This window comes from Fusarium oxysporum, chromosome 1, assembly GCF_000149955.1.
Source record: "Fusarium oxysporum f. sp. lycopersici 4287 chromosome 1, whole genome shotgun sequence".
Lineage (NCBI taxonomy): Eukaryota > Fungi > Ascomycota > Sordariomycetes > Hypocreales > Nectriaceae > Fusarium > Fusarium oxysporum.
Window position 1 is genome coordinate 5,745,165 of NC_030986.1, and position 14,824 is coordinate 5,759,988.

Below are 14,824 nucleotides of genomic sequence, written 5' to 3' on the forward strand. Positions count from 1 at the left end.
GTACGCTCGGACGAAGCGCATGCAACCACGATAATTGAGTACACTCAAGTCTCAGCACTGAAGACACACTTGACAGTGACAAGATTTTGAAGGTAACGGTGGCACAGCCCGGGGACAAATCACATCGTCACCCGAGGAGTAGGGCCTGCTCACATTAAGCTTTGCAGGGGTACAGGGGGGAGAGGAGAGGGCTTGTCCCCAATCGTCAGCAAATTTCACAGAGTCCGTGTCACACATTTCACAGTGCAACGTTATTGTTCAGCTGTCTTCTTGGCCGAGGCTACACTGTGTCCAGATCTATTGTTAGTGTCGACAGTAGCGCAGCGCGGTTACAGTAGCGTGAAGCACAAGGGGGTCATCACGATCACAAGTTCGAGTCGGGATTAAGAAAAGGAACCCTGTGAGATTCCATGGGTGCAAAATGAGAACCTGCAGAAAATGGATATTCCTCTTGGTCATCAGTACTGTTGGGTCGTGACTCTCTTTTTTTCGCCTGAAACATTTTAAACGCAAGGGTGCTTTACAGGAAAGATCTGCTCAATATGGGGGGTTTAGTTTGCGAGCCACTGAACAATCCCCCTCTGTGAGCCCATGGCAACAGACTCTGGCGCTAGAGCAGAGCAAACCACGGGAATACAGAGAGCGTTCCTGGCGCCAAACGCGGAACAGGGACATGGATTTGAGGGAGATTTTTGGCAATCGCTTTAATCGCGAAAGAAGAGAAGGAAGAGGAAATGATTCAAAAAAAAGAAAGGAAAGCCTCGTTTATGTATGCATTTCTTGGCTCTTCCCTTGCATTTGAGTCACGATGCGAAAAATCTCCCTGCTTCTTGAGTGCGCTGATGTCTCGGACCCCTGACCTTCTCTCCACTGGACGAATACTACCACTGTAACATATGGATCGTGAGATAACCGAATGAGAGAATTGACTGGACGGTATCAATTGGAAACCTGAATGCCACCTCCAGCCACGTCAGTACCACCTTCTTTACGCATGAATGGCAATTTACGTAGCATGGTAAACATGCCAGTAAGCAGCCATCCTTGCTTATTATACCTGCTACCAATATATACAGGGCCCCCATCACGAGCCCAGCCCAGCTCAAGATACAGGCGATAAACACTGCAGATATACTGTATAAACAACTGCCACGTGGAGTATGCGTATGCAAGGGGAAACCATACCCGAGTGGTTTACTCCAGCCAAAGTCTAGACTCGTAACAACCAAGCCCCGAAGTTTGTCTACCTCCATCATCCCAAGATCCCCAAATCTCAACTCTGTCCGGATCAAGGCATCGCTAAGAGTCTAGCTCCCCGTAAAAAGAAAGGGGCCGCATCTTAAGGACGAACTTTTTTTCATCCCTTGTGATGCAGCTTGCTTTTCCTTTCCTTGACGTGAACCACTGAGAGGAGACCTGTCGTAAACGAACTGCTACCCCATAGCCCTACGATGAATCCATGCATGGCATCATCGATATATTGCTTTTTCCTCGCTATTTCCCCATAATATGCAAGTCAATTAAATGCGATGAATCAATTTCCTGCCAAAAGTGAGAGTCCCAAAGAACCGGGACCCGTTCCCGTTCTCCGCACCACTTTTTTACTTTGGAGGCGTTGAGGCCAAGTGGGTTTTGGGCTCACGACTCTGTTTAAATACCTTGGGCGCTCTGATGCCTTCCTCTCCATTTTTCGCAAACGGCACTCGAGAAATGATAAGCTTTACGCCCGGCTGTGCCGCATTCCAGGTTCCTGGTGCATTTTAAGTTAAGTTAAGTTGGGAGGATCAATAGTTAATAAACTGGTACATGTTATCTCTCATTCCAAATCTGATCTGTAGTATTTCGTGATCATCTATCTCCCTGCTTAAACCTCCACTGCTGTGCTGCTTCAACCTCCACTGCCAACCTCACTGCAAGTATCTCGAAGGATTCAATGTAAGGGAGCTTTACAAAAGACAAAGTGACGATATATCGTACCATTATGCAACCGTTGCGCATGCGTAACTGAGACTCTTTTGCTTTTTCTTCTCTCAATTGAACCAGCCGTCACGTTTTAAGCCCGAGACTTGCATGCCTCGTAAAAATAAAACAAAAAAGTATCGCCCTCACAGCTGGAATGACGCCAGACTCAATCGCGCCCGCAAGAAAAACCATCCAATCCAATAATACCAAACCCCGTTTAAGCAGATACCGTACTCCGCAGGAAGCAAGGGAAACAATGAACATGTCACATCCCGTATTTCTGCAAATCTGACGTCTCACACGAAGACAAAGCTGATGTAACATTGGACGATTACAAAGTCCGATGGACGACGGCACGGGACGGAAAGGCAATCTCGCACACACTTACCAACGAAACAAACTGTCTAGACTGTGCTCTTTTGTCCCTATGTGCATGCGCACACCTTATCTGTCCATTCGTGTTTATTTAGCCACCACCAACTGGCTTAGTATCAGTGCGCATCGCATCGGCCGCGTAGAGCCTCCCGTATCTCCAGGTGTTTTCGTGGCGTTTACAGGGGGCTGTCAATCTGCCCGCATTGGAAACGCGAAGAAGTGGCTTTCACTTCACGGCTGGGTAATTTACACCGGGGAAGCAAAAGTGGCTTGCGTCGTTATTGAACAGAGGGTATTGTCGATGAACTCTGTTGTAATTAGCGCTGCAATCAGAATCATCTAGATGTCTTCTTCCTCACCAACACACAAACCCAACACTCTTGACAGCAATTGACACCAACAGTGGCACGGCACACTCGCCGACAATCCCCTCCCGCTTGGTCAGTGCCAGAAGCAGTGCTCGGACGTGACGCCACCACGATTCTTCTTAGATCTGGCCCTCTCTCGAGCCGTTGATTTTGTCCCCGCGTGCACTTTCTCCCACCCAGTAGTTCGCACTAACTAAATCCCCTAAGCTCAATCCACTACACTACACTACACTACACTACACTACCAGCCAGCCACAGACCCCGTCTAGTCCCAACAGACCGGGACACCACAAGAGAGAGGAGGACTCGGGAAAATGCCAAAATCAGTCCGAACCCAGGAGATTGGGTCTGGCAGTGGCAATTAATTGGGGAATAAAAGAGACGCGCCCAACAGATCGGACACACGCAATTGGCTTGAGTGATATGGAGAAGCAAATTACCGCATCGTTTCGGACGGCGCTAATGTACTTCGGAGCAATTCCGCTGGTTGTCAGTCGCTGTCACTGGCACCCGAGTGTTTGGGTCATGAATATTCTATCCACAATTAGGCGTGAAACGTTCAATCAATTACGATATCATGATGCCACAGCAAGATCTCAATTTAAAACACCCAAATGAAAATCTCATTTTTCTTCAGGACTGTTACTGGGAGATCGTGGTTTCACGTATGGATCCTTCCGCCTCATTTGTCCACACGGGATCTAGGGTAAGCCTGCACGGCAAGGCGCCTGGAAGATTAACAACACGAGAATGAGCACACGGACAGTACGTTCAAGTGTTGGTGGTGTGGACTAGGCAGAAACGGGGGAAAGAAGACGAAGCTAGGCAAAGGGGTCGTCGCGTACCTGAAGATCGAGCGACGTTGATTGGGTCTACGAAATCGGAATCTTCCACTGACGCTAGGTAAAAGTGAATCTCAGTTCTTGCTCCGAACAGGAAGTTGGAAATTGCCATTACCATTGTTTATATTTGTCGGAGCGATACACGTGCTTCAATCACGGGGTAAACTTGCTCATTTGTTCGAAGGCAGTAATAAAGACCAGCTAGATAATTGACATGTGAAGTATTCGTACAGCTAAGTTCATGATCACGCAAATGTTTGCTTCCTCATTTGTGCCACTTACGCAACAAACATCATCAGCACTTAACTCACAGCTTTATGCAAGGTACATACATCAGCCCTATCACTTCTCACATCGCCCGATCTCACTACCCACCTTTCGTAAACACAATCTCGTAGAATTAACACGATCACCCAATTTATCATCCTTTCCAACAAAATCCACTTTTAACTCAAGTTCCAGACCGCGCGCTATTGACCAACACAAAAAAAAAAAAAAAAAAAAAAAAAAAAAAAAAAGCCCAGACTCCGCCACTACCGATGAATCGCGGGTGCCTAGACGCAAGTTTTTCTTCAAGAGTGACATTTTTAGTGGCCAGTCTAGCACATCAAATGACGAAGTTGGCCGATATACAATTAAATGTCAAGGAATGCGGAAAAAGCCTTGGCCACCAGATCGGTATTTTGACAGATTGGTCAAAGCATCGTGTCCGTGATCGACGCGAAAAGGAAAGGGTATCACGTCAAAAAGATGCCAATCCTGCTAGTCTTCTTGTCCGGCGCGTGCTAACCACCCACCGGTTCTACCGTTGACAGCGGATAAACCCCTGAGTGACAGAGCTTTGATGTTGGCTAAAGTGGTGATCTCTAGTTTGACGGTGTGGCTAGACTTGTTCAGTTCATTAAATGGTGGCCTGGGGTAGTACAGCAGGAGAGCAGGTTCCAAAAAGACCAATCTACACGTCTACTGACTTATACCAAGTTTGGACAAGTCGGTTTGTCATTTAAATAAGAAGTCACAAGTTTCGCTTATGGATGTGTCCGTGGGTGCCTAGGTTGGCTTGGTTAATTGTTGATTACTGATATGGCCATGGTGAGCATCTTGAGCTTCGTGTTACCCTACACAACCAGCAATGGATTCCATATTTGGGTTCAGCAATTCATATCTCTATTGTTGATTGTAATCGTAGTCATGTCTTTCGAGCCCAACTACGCCTAATCTACCCTGAGCCTAGTCACTATCAAATCATATCCCATGGATGATTCTTGACCTATCTCATGGATGTAAGTTCATACTTGCATCTTGCGGACCTGATGCATCATGACGACCAACTCGTGGTCAAGTCGTCTAAGCAGTGCCAGATTGTCCTCCGCTTCTAGTAGATCCCTCACACGCTCAGCAACATAGGCGGTTATGTCTTTGACCTGATTATCCATCTTTCCAGAAAGAGCTTGATGCGCGGGCTGAATGATGTTGCGAATATGGTCTTCACGACACACGAGTCGTTTATGCTTGAACGGCTGGTCTAACCAGGTAAACTTATCATCCACGTCGAGTCCGATGATGCGGCACATGGTCTGGACACACGACGTGCGACAGAATTTTTTGTACTCCAAAATACAGTGTGGCTGTCTGGCCAGGTACGTAAGTTGGTTAGAGTCCCTCGTGTACACCCTTGTCGCGTCCATAATCCGTTCCATCAGATCAAGAGACTTGATGTCTCTGGTCACATCCAAGTTCATGAGCCAATCGAGGACCTTATCCCAGACGAGATGAGTTGCCGTTGATCTCTCTTCTAGGATCCTCGTGACCCTTTCGACGGTATCGTGTTCGACGATGTGCTCCTGGGCCCAGACACGGTTGGCAGGCTGAAAGAGCAATTTGAGGTCGAGAAAACTGGCGCGATCTTTATTGAATGGAATTGGCTGGAAACCTTCGGGCTCGGAGGGGAGGTTGTTGCAGGTTGGAAGTCCGTCGGGGCCAGGCAACAAGTTCTGTAGGTCGATGTTTGCAGTGTCGCGGTTATGCCGGATCCACGCGAGGCGACGCTGGAGCAACAGATTCCAGTAAGGCTGCATGTCGGGATCGATACACACACTGGAGTGGGGGCCTTCTAGGTCGATAAGGCGAAATGGGGGGTCTGGAGACATGATTGATAGTGTGAATGTTTGTGAGCGAGCAACGATATTGGATGTAGAAATGAACAGAGTTGATGGGCTGATGCCGACGAATAAACGTGCTGTTTTGATGATGGATTCTGATGATGGTGATGAAAGAAGATGAGAAGCTTGAGAGACGTGGAGGTCGAAGAAGCAGTGTATCATGGTATACAGTCCACCCCTTCCTTTTGTCGCTTCTCTGGCAGTTCAACGAATCTGTGCCTGCCCCCACAAGAAAGCGACTTCCCACACACTGGCGGGAGGCATGCTTCTTTCAGGGAAGGTACCATTTCAACGGACTGATACCTTGAATCTCAGACCAGAGTCTGTAACCACGACAGATGACAGAGGAGGAGATACAGGCGACGGTTGAAGAGCTAAGACGAAGAAAGGGGGAGGTAACAAGACTTTGGACCTCTGCCCAAAACAAACAAAAAACTTGGATAAGTTCAATATATCTTTGGATTACTTATTCTTAATATGGTTATTAAATGTTACAAGTTTTCGAGGCAGAGGAGATCAGCCTCAAGTCCCTTTCCTCGTCGGATCCTGCAGCCTCGCAAGTTCCAACAACAATCTCCAAGTATAAATTGTCATATCGACCTCCCTCACAGCCTTAGCCATCCACTCACTCCCCTGTCTCGCAACCTTCTCTGCTACCTTTTGTCCCGCCTTGTTCAACGTCAAGTAATTCACCAGCTCAGGTAGTTCTTCCAAGCTCTGACTGACGGGTATGTAATGCACCCACGGCACCAACCTCTCATCATGCCATTCTCGAAGAAGAGCTTGCTTAAGGGGAAGTGTATTTGAGAATAAGAGCTTGTAGTAGCGGCCACTTATTCCGTTGCCGTCGAGATCGAATGCGAGTTTTGAGTGGAATGCTGCGTCTTTGTCGGCCCATGATTTTATGTTGAAGAATGTGCTTTGATTGCGGCAGAATTTGCGGTCGCATTGGAAGATTCTTGTAAAGCCGACGTCGTATAGCCGTCCGTTTAGGAACCATGACTTGACGCTGCTGATCAGGCCGTCTTTCTCCCTCAGGTATGTGTGTTCTTGATGCCCAAGGTTCTGCGCCAAAGCCACGAATCTCTGCCGTTGGTGGTTCCTCCACTGATCGTCGAGAGCGTAACCTCCGGTAGTTGAACCCGTCCAGTATAAGTTGTTCTTCTTCTTTGACCATGGAACATCGTGGGTCTTGTCGTACTGAAACTCTTCTTCGACGTATGCTGGACTTGGAAAGAGAATATCGCCCATTGTTGAGAATGCACCCGTTGACAAGACTGGTGCTAAACCTTCAATGAGACGAAACGTCTTTGGGCTTATGAAAGCGCCGTGTATATCTTTGTACTCTGGATGTTTGCACAAATCTGACTCGGAGAGGTGATCCCTGACAAAAGGTAGCCCGAATGTCTCGAGGCCAGATTGGTCATCCCGATAGGTCTTGTGTGGCGGGCAAGACTTCGTTAGAGAGTCCCAAGTCGGATGCATTGACATGTCATTCAGCCGGATAGCTTTGTCGACGTCGCCTGCCTGTGGAGGTATAACAACCCTCGGCTCGTCAAAATGATTGATAAGAAACTTGACATCTGGCAGAACTCCTGGAAGATTCCATAACAACTTATCAAAAATATAGCTGTAATGACGATCGTAAGAACGACTCGGATGACGACATTTTGTCTTCGCAGTCTTTCCCGAAAGCTGACAGAGCCAAACCTCACTCTGCGGCGTTTTATATACCTTTCCAATCATTTCAGAAACCTCGTTCCCACTGAGTTTCAGGAATGGCGATATGGCGCTGTGAATCGTGCCAAATTCATCGATGATAGGTGAATTGTGCTTCAAGGCGTATTCAAACCATGCTTCGAAACCAGGTGGTGGATCAAGACCGTATCGCTGTTTGTACTGCTTCACTGCTGCTAGATACGTTCGAGATTGATTTTTTAACCGACTTTCGAAGACTGATCTTGCTTCTTGGGCTAGTAATTCGATGGGATGAGATTGAGAGGTGAATGCGGCGGATGCTGAGGATGTTGCGTCGTGGATTATGTATTCGTTGTAGAGATAGGGGATAATAGACGCCGATAAGCAGGACCAAAGGAGAACTTTGCCCTTGGATTGTTTGGGGAGGAGTTGACTTGTTTGATAAAGGGTGAGTATTGAGACTGCGACGTGAGACAAGGCTTGAAGTTGAGAGGTTTGTGAGAAGGGATTTCTGGTGCAGGCGATAGCAAAGGTTCCTATCGTGGTAGCTATGCACCAGGATGTTTGTCGTGCCTTGGTTTGTTAGTGTCTGTATAAGCTGGTTGACAGGTCTACTACGTACGGCTTGAATGGTAAAGAACCAAGACAAGGCCTTGACTAATCCCGTAAAGAGCACGAGAATGATATTGCTGTTTGGAGGTCCGAGAACCAAAGTCTGGAAAGCCACAGCAATGAGAAGTAGGACCATGGTTCGGCCTGCAATGGCCTTGATATTCGTCTCGATGTCAACTGATGACAGTGGCAATACCTTCACCGTGAAGCCCGGGATGAAGATGCTGTAGACAATAAAGAGAGAAGCCACCAATATGATCGATATTAGGGAGCCGAAGATATCACCGTTTGAAAGTGAGAACGCTGAAAGGACAGCTACCAGTGTTGTCCCCTTGATGGTGCTGATGAGAGGCGAGGTAGGGACTGGATCAGACGAAATGCTCGTCTGAAAGTACGTCTGTACTGTAAGGAGAAGAGGGGTCAAAAGAGGCTTCATCGCTGTCAGTACGGTCTCACCGGATTAGTATCCCATAATCAACTTACATAGAAGCCAATAGTGTTACTCTCAGCTCTATAAAAAGCAGCCGCCACGATACTAAACGCAACAAGCCATTGTGACAACGATGAATGACGCTGTTTCTGCGGATCATTCAATAAAGGCGAGGACGCCCGGGTGTTCGGTAGAGCAGTATATCTGAAGAGGAACGGAAGAACAGCCCAACAGACTATCTCAGAGCACAGCTCCAGTCGTCTCGAAGGAACATACTGCGACACCGTCGTGAACACCACCGCAGCAGTCGCAGAGCCCACTACGGGGTCAACAAGGTTAAGGGGCGCCATGCCCATAATGAATAGTGTCACCTGCGAAGCATGAGGGGACCCAACTGGCAAGGCAAAGCTGAGGGCCTAAAAAGCTCAGCTGAAATCAGGAACCGAACCTAGCCTCAAAAGAACGTCTACCAGTAATTTCAAAGGAAAAACAACGTCAAAGGAGAACAGCAAAACCCTCCTTAAAGACTCCCCTTCCCCCCCAAAAAAGCCAAGCGAGCTTGGCATGCCAAAAACATCTTGGCGCCCACGGTGAAAATTGCCCGGACGAATTGAACGACCAGGCACATGCATAACTATTGAGTCGGTTTCACAGTGAAATGTGACAGTAGCAGAATCCTTCGTGGCTGTGTCCATTCTACGTCGTCATTCTTGTGCAAATGCCGGGGTGTCATCTCGTATCATGACGATTTCCAACGATTCTATTGGACGGGAATCTGGCTGTGCCGATCATCCGCATTTAAACTGTTGGTTTGACCATTCTTTGAAACGACCAACCCGAGGTTCAAAATAGGAAACTGCCGAGGTGCCGAAAAATCTCATGATTAGAGAGTCTGGAAGGCTTTGTTTTTCCCGCGGTGTTTTCTTATGCAGGGAGAAACACGTAATTCAAACCCCGTATTCAAGCCAAGGAATTTGATCAAGAGGCTAATTCAAGCTTAATAAGATATTCACAAGGATCAGCGCGCTATGAGGCCAGAAGCGGTTAGTATGGGGCAGTGTACGCTACGACTCATCTTATTCGTCGTCATGATTTGTTAGAGAGGTCTTGGCCTTAGAAATTGGGTTGAGGTTATGGCGAACCTCATTGATTGTTTCTTTGGAGAGAGGCGATATTCCTGCCACTTCACAGCCATTGTGTTCCAGATTTATATATCAGGATTATATAAGAATATTCATTCTCAGTGCTAGAACTACGTAGAAGCTGGAAGATATCATTGTCATGCCGTACAGACCATTATTAAGCCGCGCGTCTCAGACAATTTAGCTGCTTGGCGCGAGTAAGCCGGGGATAACATGCAACCAAACATCAAACTTGTTCATTTGAGGTAAAACCCCGCGATATCAATCATGGCTGGCGTTCCTACAGCTCGAGGTTGCGACGCGTGTCGCAAGCAGAAGAAAAAGGTATGACATACCAATACCTTGCATAGTAACGAGTGGGACACTAAAGAGATCAGTGCGATCAGGCTAAACCGGCTTGTGCGAGATGCACACGTCTCAAGCTCCAATGCACAGGAAGTGGTGTAAAGCGCTTCGTCTTCAAGTCTGAGAACACTCAAGCTGCTAAGAAACACACCAAAACTGTGGCTGGACCGTCTTCGGCGCTGAGTAATGACAAGACGTTGGTGGCGGGTAACTTGGTGCATATCCTTGAGTTCGATAACCCCGGCTATGATATCTCAACGTATGGATGGTTCGTCAAAGACTTGCCACGCCACGTTGGATCGAGTAAACCGCTCGATGCAGCCATCACAGCGTTTGTAACGGGCTTTGGACCGTTGAAGGACAGGAGTGTTTCAAAGGTTGATGCTTTGGATAAGTATGTTTTTGCGTTGAAGGCGTTGAGGGAGTCGATGCAAGATCCTGCGCAGGCGTTTTCGGCGGATAATATGTGCTCGATCTACTTAATCTCGATCTGCCAGGTAAGTCCCCTACTCTACCGTGGTACAGAAAGTTTAACTGGGTTGTTCATAGGAATGGCTTGGCAGTGGTGGTGCGAGTGCTGGCAGTGTTAACTCGAAGCACCATGAAGTGCTTGCATACTTGCTTCAAAACGCCATCCTCAAGTCCCAATTTAATCCCTCCGACAAGCCGTTCATGCAAACGATATTCTCCATAGTGGTAAGTCCCTCTCCCTATTCCCTACCCATGTCCTCACGCCCGTCAGGTCCTTGAGAGTTTCACCAACCCCAACATCCACCTGGGCCCATGGTTCGGGCAAGCTCTCTCAGTCCTAGGCGATGCCGGACGGCCTCTCAAATCAGGAGATGGCACGTCCTTCGCAAGTCTCAACATCGGAACTATGGGCGAAATGTCCTGCTTCATCCGCGATCCCGATCAATACCTCTACCAGATCCAGTGTGCATATGCTCTTGTTCAGACAGAACACCCGAGAGTTGTCAAAGCAGCTGAAGAGGCAGTCGCTAAAGCCAAAGCATCTGGCTCAACGTTTCTTCAGAGAAGAATGGGGATGCGTTTCCATACAGCGATCGCAGCGATGCTGACGATGGCTGCTATTCTGAATCGCATTCTACGGTCTTACGATGGCGACCCTGTCCTCGTAGCGGATGCTAAGCGCTATGTTGACGAGAGTATTGCACTGGGCCGAGCCGCCAGCTATAATCGGCCGATTGCAGCTGCTGCGGTGGCTTCGCCTCTCGCGCTGTCATTAGCTGCGTTGGATGATTACAGACGCGAGGAAGTTGAAAAGCTGCTCGTGGAGTATCAGACTGATTTCCCAGGCTTGAATTACTTTTCTGATGTCAGAATGGTCAAGAGGGGCTTTGAGGATATTGATAAGAACAACCAGAGAAAAGTGAGGTTGCTATTATCAAGTGAAGAAGAGTTTGATAGTAGTTCAGGTGAAAATAATATAGATACCGAGACAGGACCGGGGTGTACAATATTGTAACGAAAAGCAAAGAATAACAAGACAAGTGAGGGCAAAGAGTATATTACCCATATGTGTTGATTTCTTGTTGATTTCTGTTCTTACCTTTGTGCTGGGACTGAAACTTCTTTTGACCCCTCAACTTTATCACGGCTCACGCTTCTTGCTCAATATCCTTCAAAAACGCAACAATCGCCTCAACCATCTGCCCCAACCCCGGATCCTCGAGCGGATAATGTCCCGCCCCCTCCAACATAACAGTCTTGACCTTGACCTTATCAACATCCCTCAAAAACGCTTCCGACACCCAAAGCGGCGTCCATCGATCCTCAGCCGGCTGCGTCAGCAAAATCGGACACGTATCAAAATCCTTCGGTTCCTTGGCCGGCTCATACGTCGTAAAGGAAGATAAAAAGCTCATCGATACCCATGCGTTCGCGGAACTGTTATCGCGCATACAAGCTGCCAAGGCTTGAGGATTGTTGACGAGTGTTGACATTCGACCGGTGATGTACATTGGCATTGACATCCAACCTAGACCAAGAGCGTGCATTACCCTCCCCATCGGTGCACCGATACGACTCATGAAAAGATTTCGGCATGCAGCGTCTGCAACACTCTGAATTCTCATATCCATAAAACACATGCCCACAATCCCCCTAACACCCTCATTCATCCCCGCAACATGAAACGTCAAACCACCCCCCGCACTCAATCCATAAAGTGCAATAGGTCGTTTATCATTTTCATACTCATGATCAACAAACTCACTCGCGATGTTAACCCACTCCTCATAATCCCAAACATGGCCCTTTTTAGAAACTGTGCAGCCGTAGCCTGGCATGTCGATAGCGACGAGTTCAAAACCTGCTTTGTGCAGAGGCACGCCGAGAAGCATTGACATCATGCGCCCGTTTGTTCCCATGCCGTGATGCATTATGAGTCTGACGCTGGCGGAGGGGTTGCGCCATCTGTCGAGATGGAGAGCGTGGCCGCGGTGATGCCATACTTCTTCAGTGGGAGAGTGATTGGGTGTGAAGTGGAGGCGTTGGGGGAGGAAGGATTGGATATCTCTCCATTCTTGTTGTTTGGCGTAAGTTGGAAGCTCAGACATTTTGATGTGAGTATTGATGATGATGGTATGTAGTCTGCTTATCTGGTGAGATTTGGTTACTTATACCAAGTCCTGCGGTGCATCCGTGAGCCCAACGGAGTTCCACAAGAAAGCATCTGAACATAAGCGTAGGTGCCAAAAATAATTAGCCTCAAGGTAAGTAAACCCATACTAAATTACCTAAATCTTTTTGTCACTTATGATAGAGCTCCTAAGTTTTCTTGTCTCCCCTTGCCGCTTAGGACCTTTTCGTAGTGTGCGATTCGCTGACGTGAGAAATCGACGGAGTTAAGAAGATATTCGCACTCGGCTGAGATCGTGTGGCAGCCGCCTTTCAAGAGATCCAATTACAGGGAACAAGAATGTCTAAGGGAACATGTATGGTATAAGCTTAGTAGATGCCGAGACAAGCAATTCTTCTTAATGTAACCCATTCTTCAATATGCTTGTGCTGACTTCTCATATTCGACCGGGGGGAAACCCTTTTTATTATAGACTTGTCATGGTAAGCACCATATTTGATGCGACACGTAACAGCTAGCAGCCTCTAGCCGTAGAGACTCGTTGTCATTGGTCATGAAACTGCTGTGAAGTCGCTCTCGGATGACGGAATCTCCAATTCGGCATGTGTCTTGGGCTGAGACCCTCAGGACTGATTGCCAGGATTGTCCAAGGTGATACTGCATGAGTTGAAAGATATTTGTCCGGTGGGGGTATGGTGTCATTGACCAATTGAGTTGATGCTTGAATGCTCACTGATAAATTATAACACTATCAAGACATGAGCAATGAAGCGTCAGTGACTACGGATTTTTGGTGTATCCTAGATTTATAGCAAGTCATGGAATGGAGCTGAGCTGTCTTGATTGCCCGATAGTGAGCTTCACCAACTCAGACAAGGTTCAATCTCATTGGTCTTATGATCAACGACAACGCTCCCGAAACTGATGGTCATTCGCGTATGCAAGAAGGTTGCATCGTCAAGAATGTTGCAACAGGGTGACATTTCCCTGCTGCAGTGTATGAAACGCCACAAGGATGAGGAATAAGGTTATCAGATCAGCCAACTCGATCGCAAGTGTCGCAGACTACCCTGCAGGCATCCAATTCCGCTCGCACTCCAGTTTTACCAACGCGCCGACCTCCAGTTCCTCCCGTCAATGGAGCGGGTGTGTACAGTGATGACAATTTGGAATTACATGATGATTAGTCACCATTCCTTCCATGCTGCGCGAAAGAAACTGTCGCTGAAATCGCCAAGGTGACGTCGGACCACTTCTCGCCTTACAACAGCTTGACAAGCTTGGCAACAAAAGGGCGCCGAACACGGATCTCGCTCTTTGCGGCTTACCTTCCTCCTCTAGCCATAAGCTCCAACGGTCTCGGACATTTAAATTACAGGAATAACCATAAACCCGCCTCACCTCAATCCACCAACCATTTCTCACCACCGCTAACTTCACGCGTTACGCAAGGATCTTCACGCGGCCCGTAGCTTAGAACATTCCCAGAAGGATTTTTTTTCCATCCTAGTTTTCATCATGTCACCCAACTCCACCGTCAACCTCCGATCGGAACATGAATGTGGATTTCGCGTATGTAAAAACTGTAGAATGCCCAGCTTTTTCGGCTCCATTTTCTACGTAAAAGAAATACCAAAAACACGAGTAGGGGGGGGTCCACTGTCAGATGTTGTTTTTGACCTGAGCTGATTTAAAATCAAGGCTGACATAACCTTAAAAACTTCCTGCAAGAATTTTAAACTTTTAGGTTCCTCGGTAGAAGGAGGCTTGTAGTGGCAATAGAGCGAAATGAATGCCGTACGGAGTCGAGTCCGGATATTCGGACATACGTAATGCTCCACCGGCTGCAAAATTGAAGGTTGACGGAGGCAAAGGCCCCACTATTCCGGTGCTCCATCCGGCGGATCTGCCGGGGTGGCCGAGGACCAATCGGCAGGCAGGTATCTACAAAATCTCAGCATCTTGAGATTACCTACCTTCAAGCTCTCATCAAGGGACCTTCCTATCCTGTGTTACAGACGAGGTTATCACGTAATGAACTGAGCGAGTTGTCTTCCCCCACGGGGTCTACGACAAGCTATCCTTTTGAGTAATTCCAACTCTTGTAATGCTACAGCTGTAATTGGGCAAACCCGGCCCCTCGGAGCTCGTTTTCCCCATCGAACCACCAAAAATGTACATCATAGCTCCCGCCACAACCTCCGATCGGAGGTCTTTCGGCCTGGGGTATAACATAATAAAAGGGTGATATATGGAGAACTACGGGCCGCTAATAACGTCAAGAAT

General features: G+C 47.7%; 6 protein-coding genes across 6 annotated transcripts; 2 read left to right on the forward strand and 4 right to left on the reverse strand.

Annotated features, from left to right (window-relative positions):
* Positions 1-322: 322 nt before the first annotated feature.
* Positions 323-1,607, reverse strand: FOXG_18070 (uncharacterized protein). Its single transcript, XM_018398114.1, has one exon. It carries the CDS (start codon positions 1,254-1,256, stop codon positions 882-884), a length of 375 nt encoding a protein of 124 aa, XP_018234015.1. The 5' UTR covers positions 1,257-1,607; the 3' UTR covers positions 323-881.
* Positions 1,608-4,836: 3,229 nt separating this feature from the next.
* On the reverse strand, positions 4,837-5,697 carry FOXG_01340 (uncharacterized protein; the record flags this gene model as incomplete). The annotated part of the gene is made up of 1 exon (XM_018378159.1): positions 4,837-5,697. One exon carries the CDS (start codon positions 5,695-5,697, stop codon positions 4,837-4,839), a length of 861 nt encoding a protein of 286 aa, XP_018234016.1.
* A 429-nt stretch (positions 5,698-6,126) lies between these two features.
* FOXG_01341 (uncharacterized protein) lies at positions 6,127-9,057 on the reverse strand. Its single transcript, XM_018378160.1, has 3 exons — positions 8,503-9,057; positions 8,030-8,449; positions 6,127-7,980 (listed from the first exon to the last, which is right to left on the reverse strand). The coding sequence occupies exons 1-3, from the start codon at positions 8,803-8,805 to the stop codon at positions 6,232-6,234; spliced, it is 2,472 nt and encodes an 823-aa protein (XP_018234017.1). The 5' UTR covers positions 8,806-9,057; the 3' UTR covers positions 6,127-6,231.
* A 537-nt stretch (positions 9,058-9,594) lies between these two features.
* FOXG_01342 (uncharacterized protein) lies at positions 9,595-11,473 on the forward strand. The gene is made up of 4 exons (XM_018378161.1): positions 9,595-9,915; positions 9,969-10,433; positions 10,486-10,632; positions 10,679-11,473. The coding sequence occupies exons 1-4, from the start codon at positions 9,859-9,861 to the stop codon at positions 11,420-11,422; spliced, it is 1,413 nt and encodes a 470-aa protein (XP_018234018.1). The 5' UTR covers positions 9,595-9,858; the 3' UTR covers positions 11,423-11,473.
* An 82-nt stretch (positions 11,474-11,555) lies between these two features.
* On the reverse strand, positions 11,556-12,515 carry FOXG_01343 (uncharacterized protein; the record flags this gene model as incomplete). The annotated part of the gene is made up of 1 exon (XM_018378162.1): positions 11,556-12,515. One exon carries the CDS (start codon positions 12,513-12,515, stop codon positions 11,556-11,558), a length of 960 nt encoding a protein of 319 aa, XP_018234019.1.
* Positions 12,516-13,462: 947 nt separating this feature from the next.
* FOXG_18071 (uncharacterized protein) lies at positions 13,463-13,564 on the forward strand (the record flags this gene model as incomplete). The annotated part of the gene is made up of 1 exon (XM_018398115.1): positions 13,463-13,564. The coding sequence occupies one exon, from the start codon at positions 13,463-13,465 to the stop codon at positions 13,562-13,564; it is 102 nt and encodes a 33-aa protein (XP_018234020.1).
* Positions 13,565-14,824: the final 1,260 nt, after the last annotated feature.

Bases quoted from the DNA above. Each gene is read 5' to 3' on its own strand.
- FOXG_01342 (XM_018378161.1), top strand. From the start codon at position 9,859: ATGGCTGGCGTTCCTACAGCTCGAGGTTGCGACGCGTGTCGCAAGCAG. The intron at 9,916-9,968 runs GTATGACATACC...TAAAGAGATCAG, and splicing joins GTCGCAAGCAGAAGAAAAAG to TGCGATCAGGCTAAACCGGC. The intron at 10,633-10,678 runs GTAAGTCCCTCT...CACGCCCGTCAG, and splicing joins AAACGATATTCTCCATAGTG to GTCCTTGAGAGTTTCACCAA.
- FOXG_01341 (XM_018378160.1), bottom strand. From the start codon at position 8,805: ATGGGCATGGCGCCCCTTAACCTTGTTGACCCCGTAGTGGGCTCTGCG. The intron at 8,450-8,502 runs GTAAGTTGATTA...ACAGCGATGAAG, and splicing joins GTAACACTATTGGCTTCTAT to CCTCTTTTGACCCCTCTTCT. The intron at 7,981-8,029 runs GTACGTAGTAGA...TAACAAACCAAG, and splicing joins GGTTCTTTACCATTCAAGCC to GCACGACAAACATCCTGGTG.
- FOXG_18070 (XM_018398114.1), bottom strand. From the start codon at position 1,256: ATGATGGAGGTAGACAAACTTCGGGGCTTGGTTGTTACGAGTCTAGAC.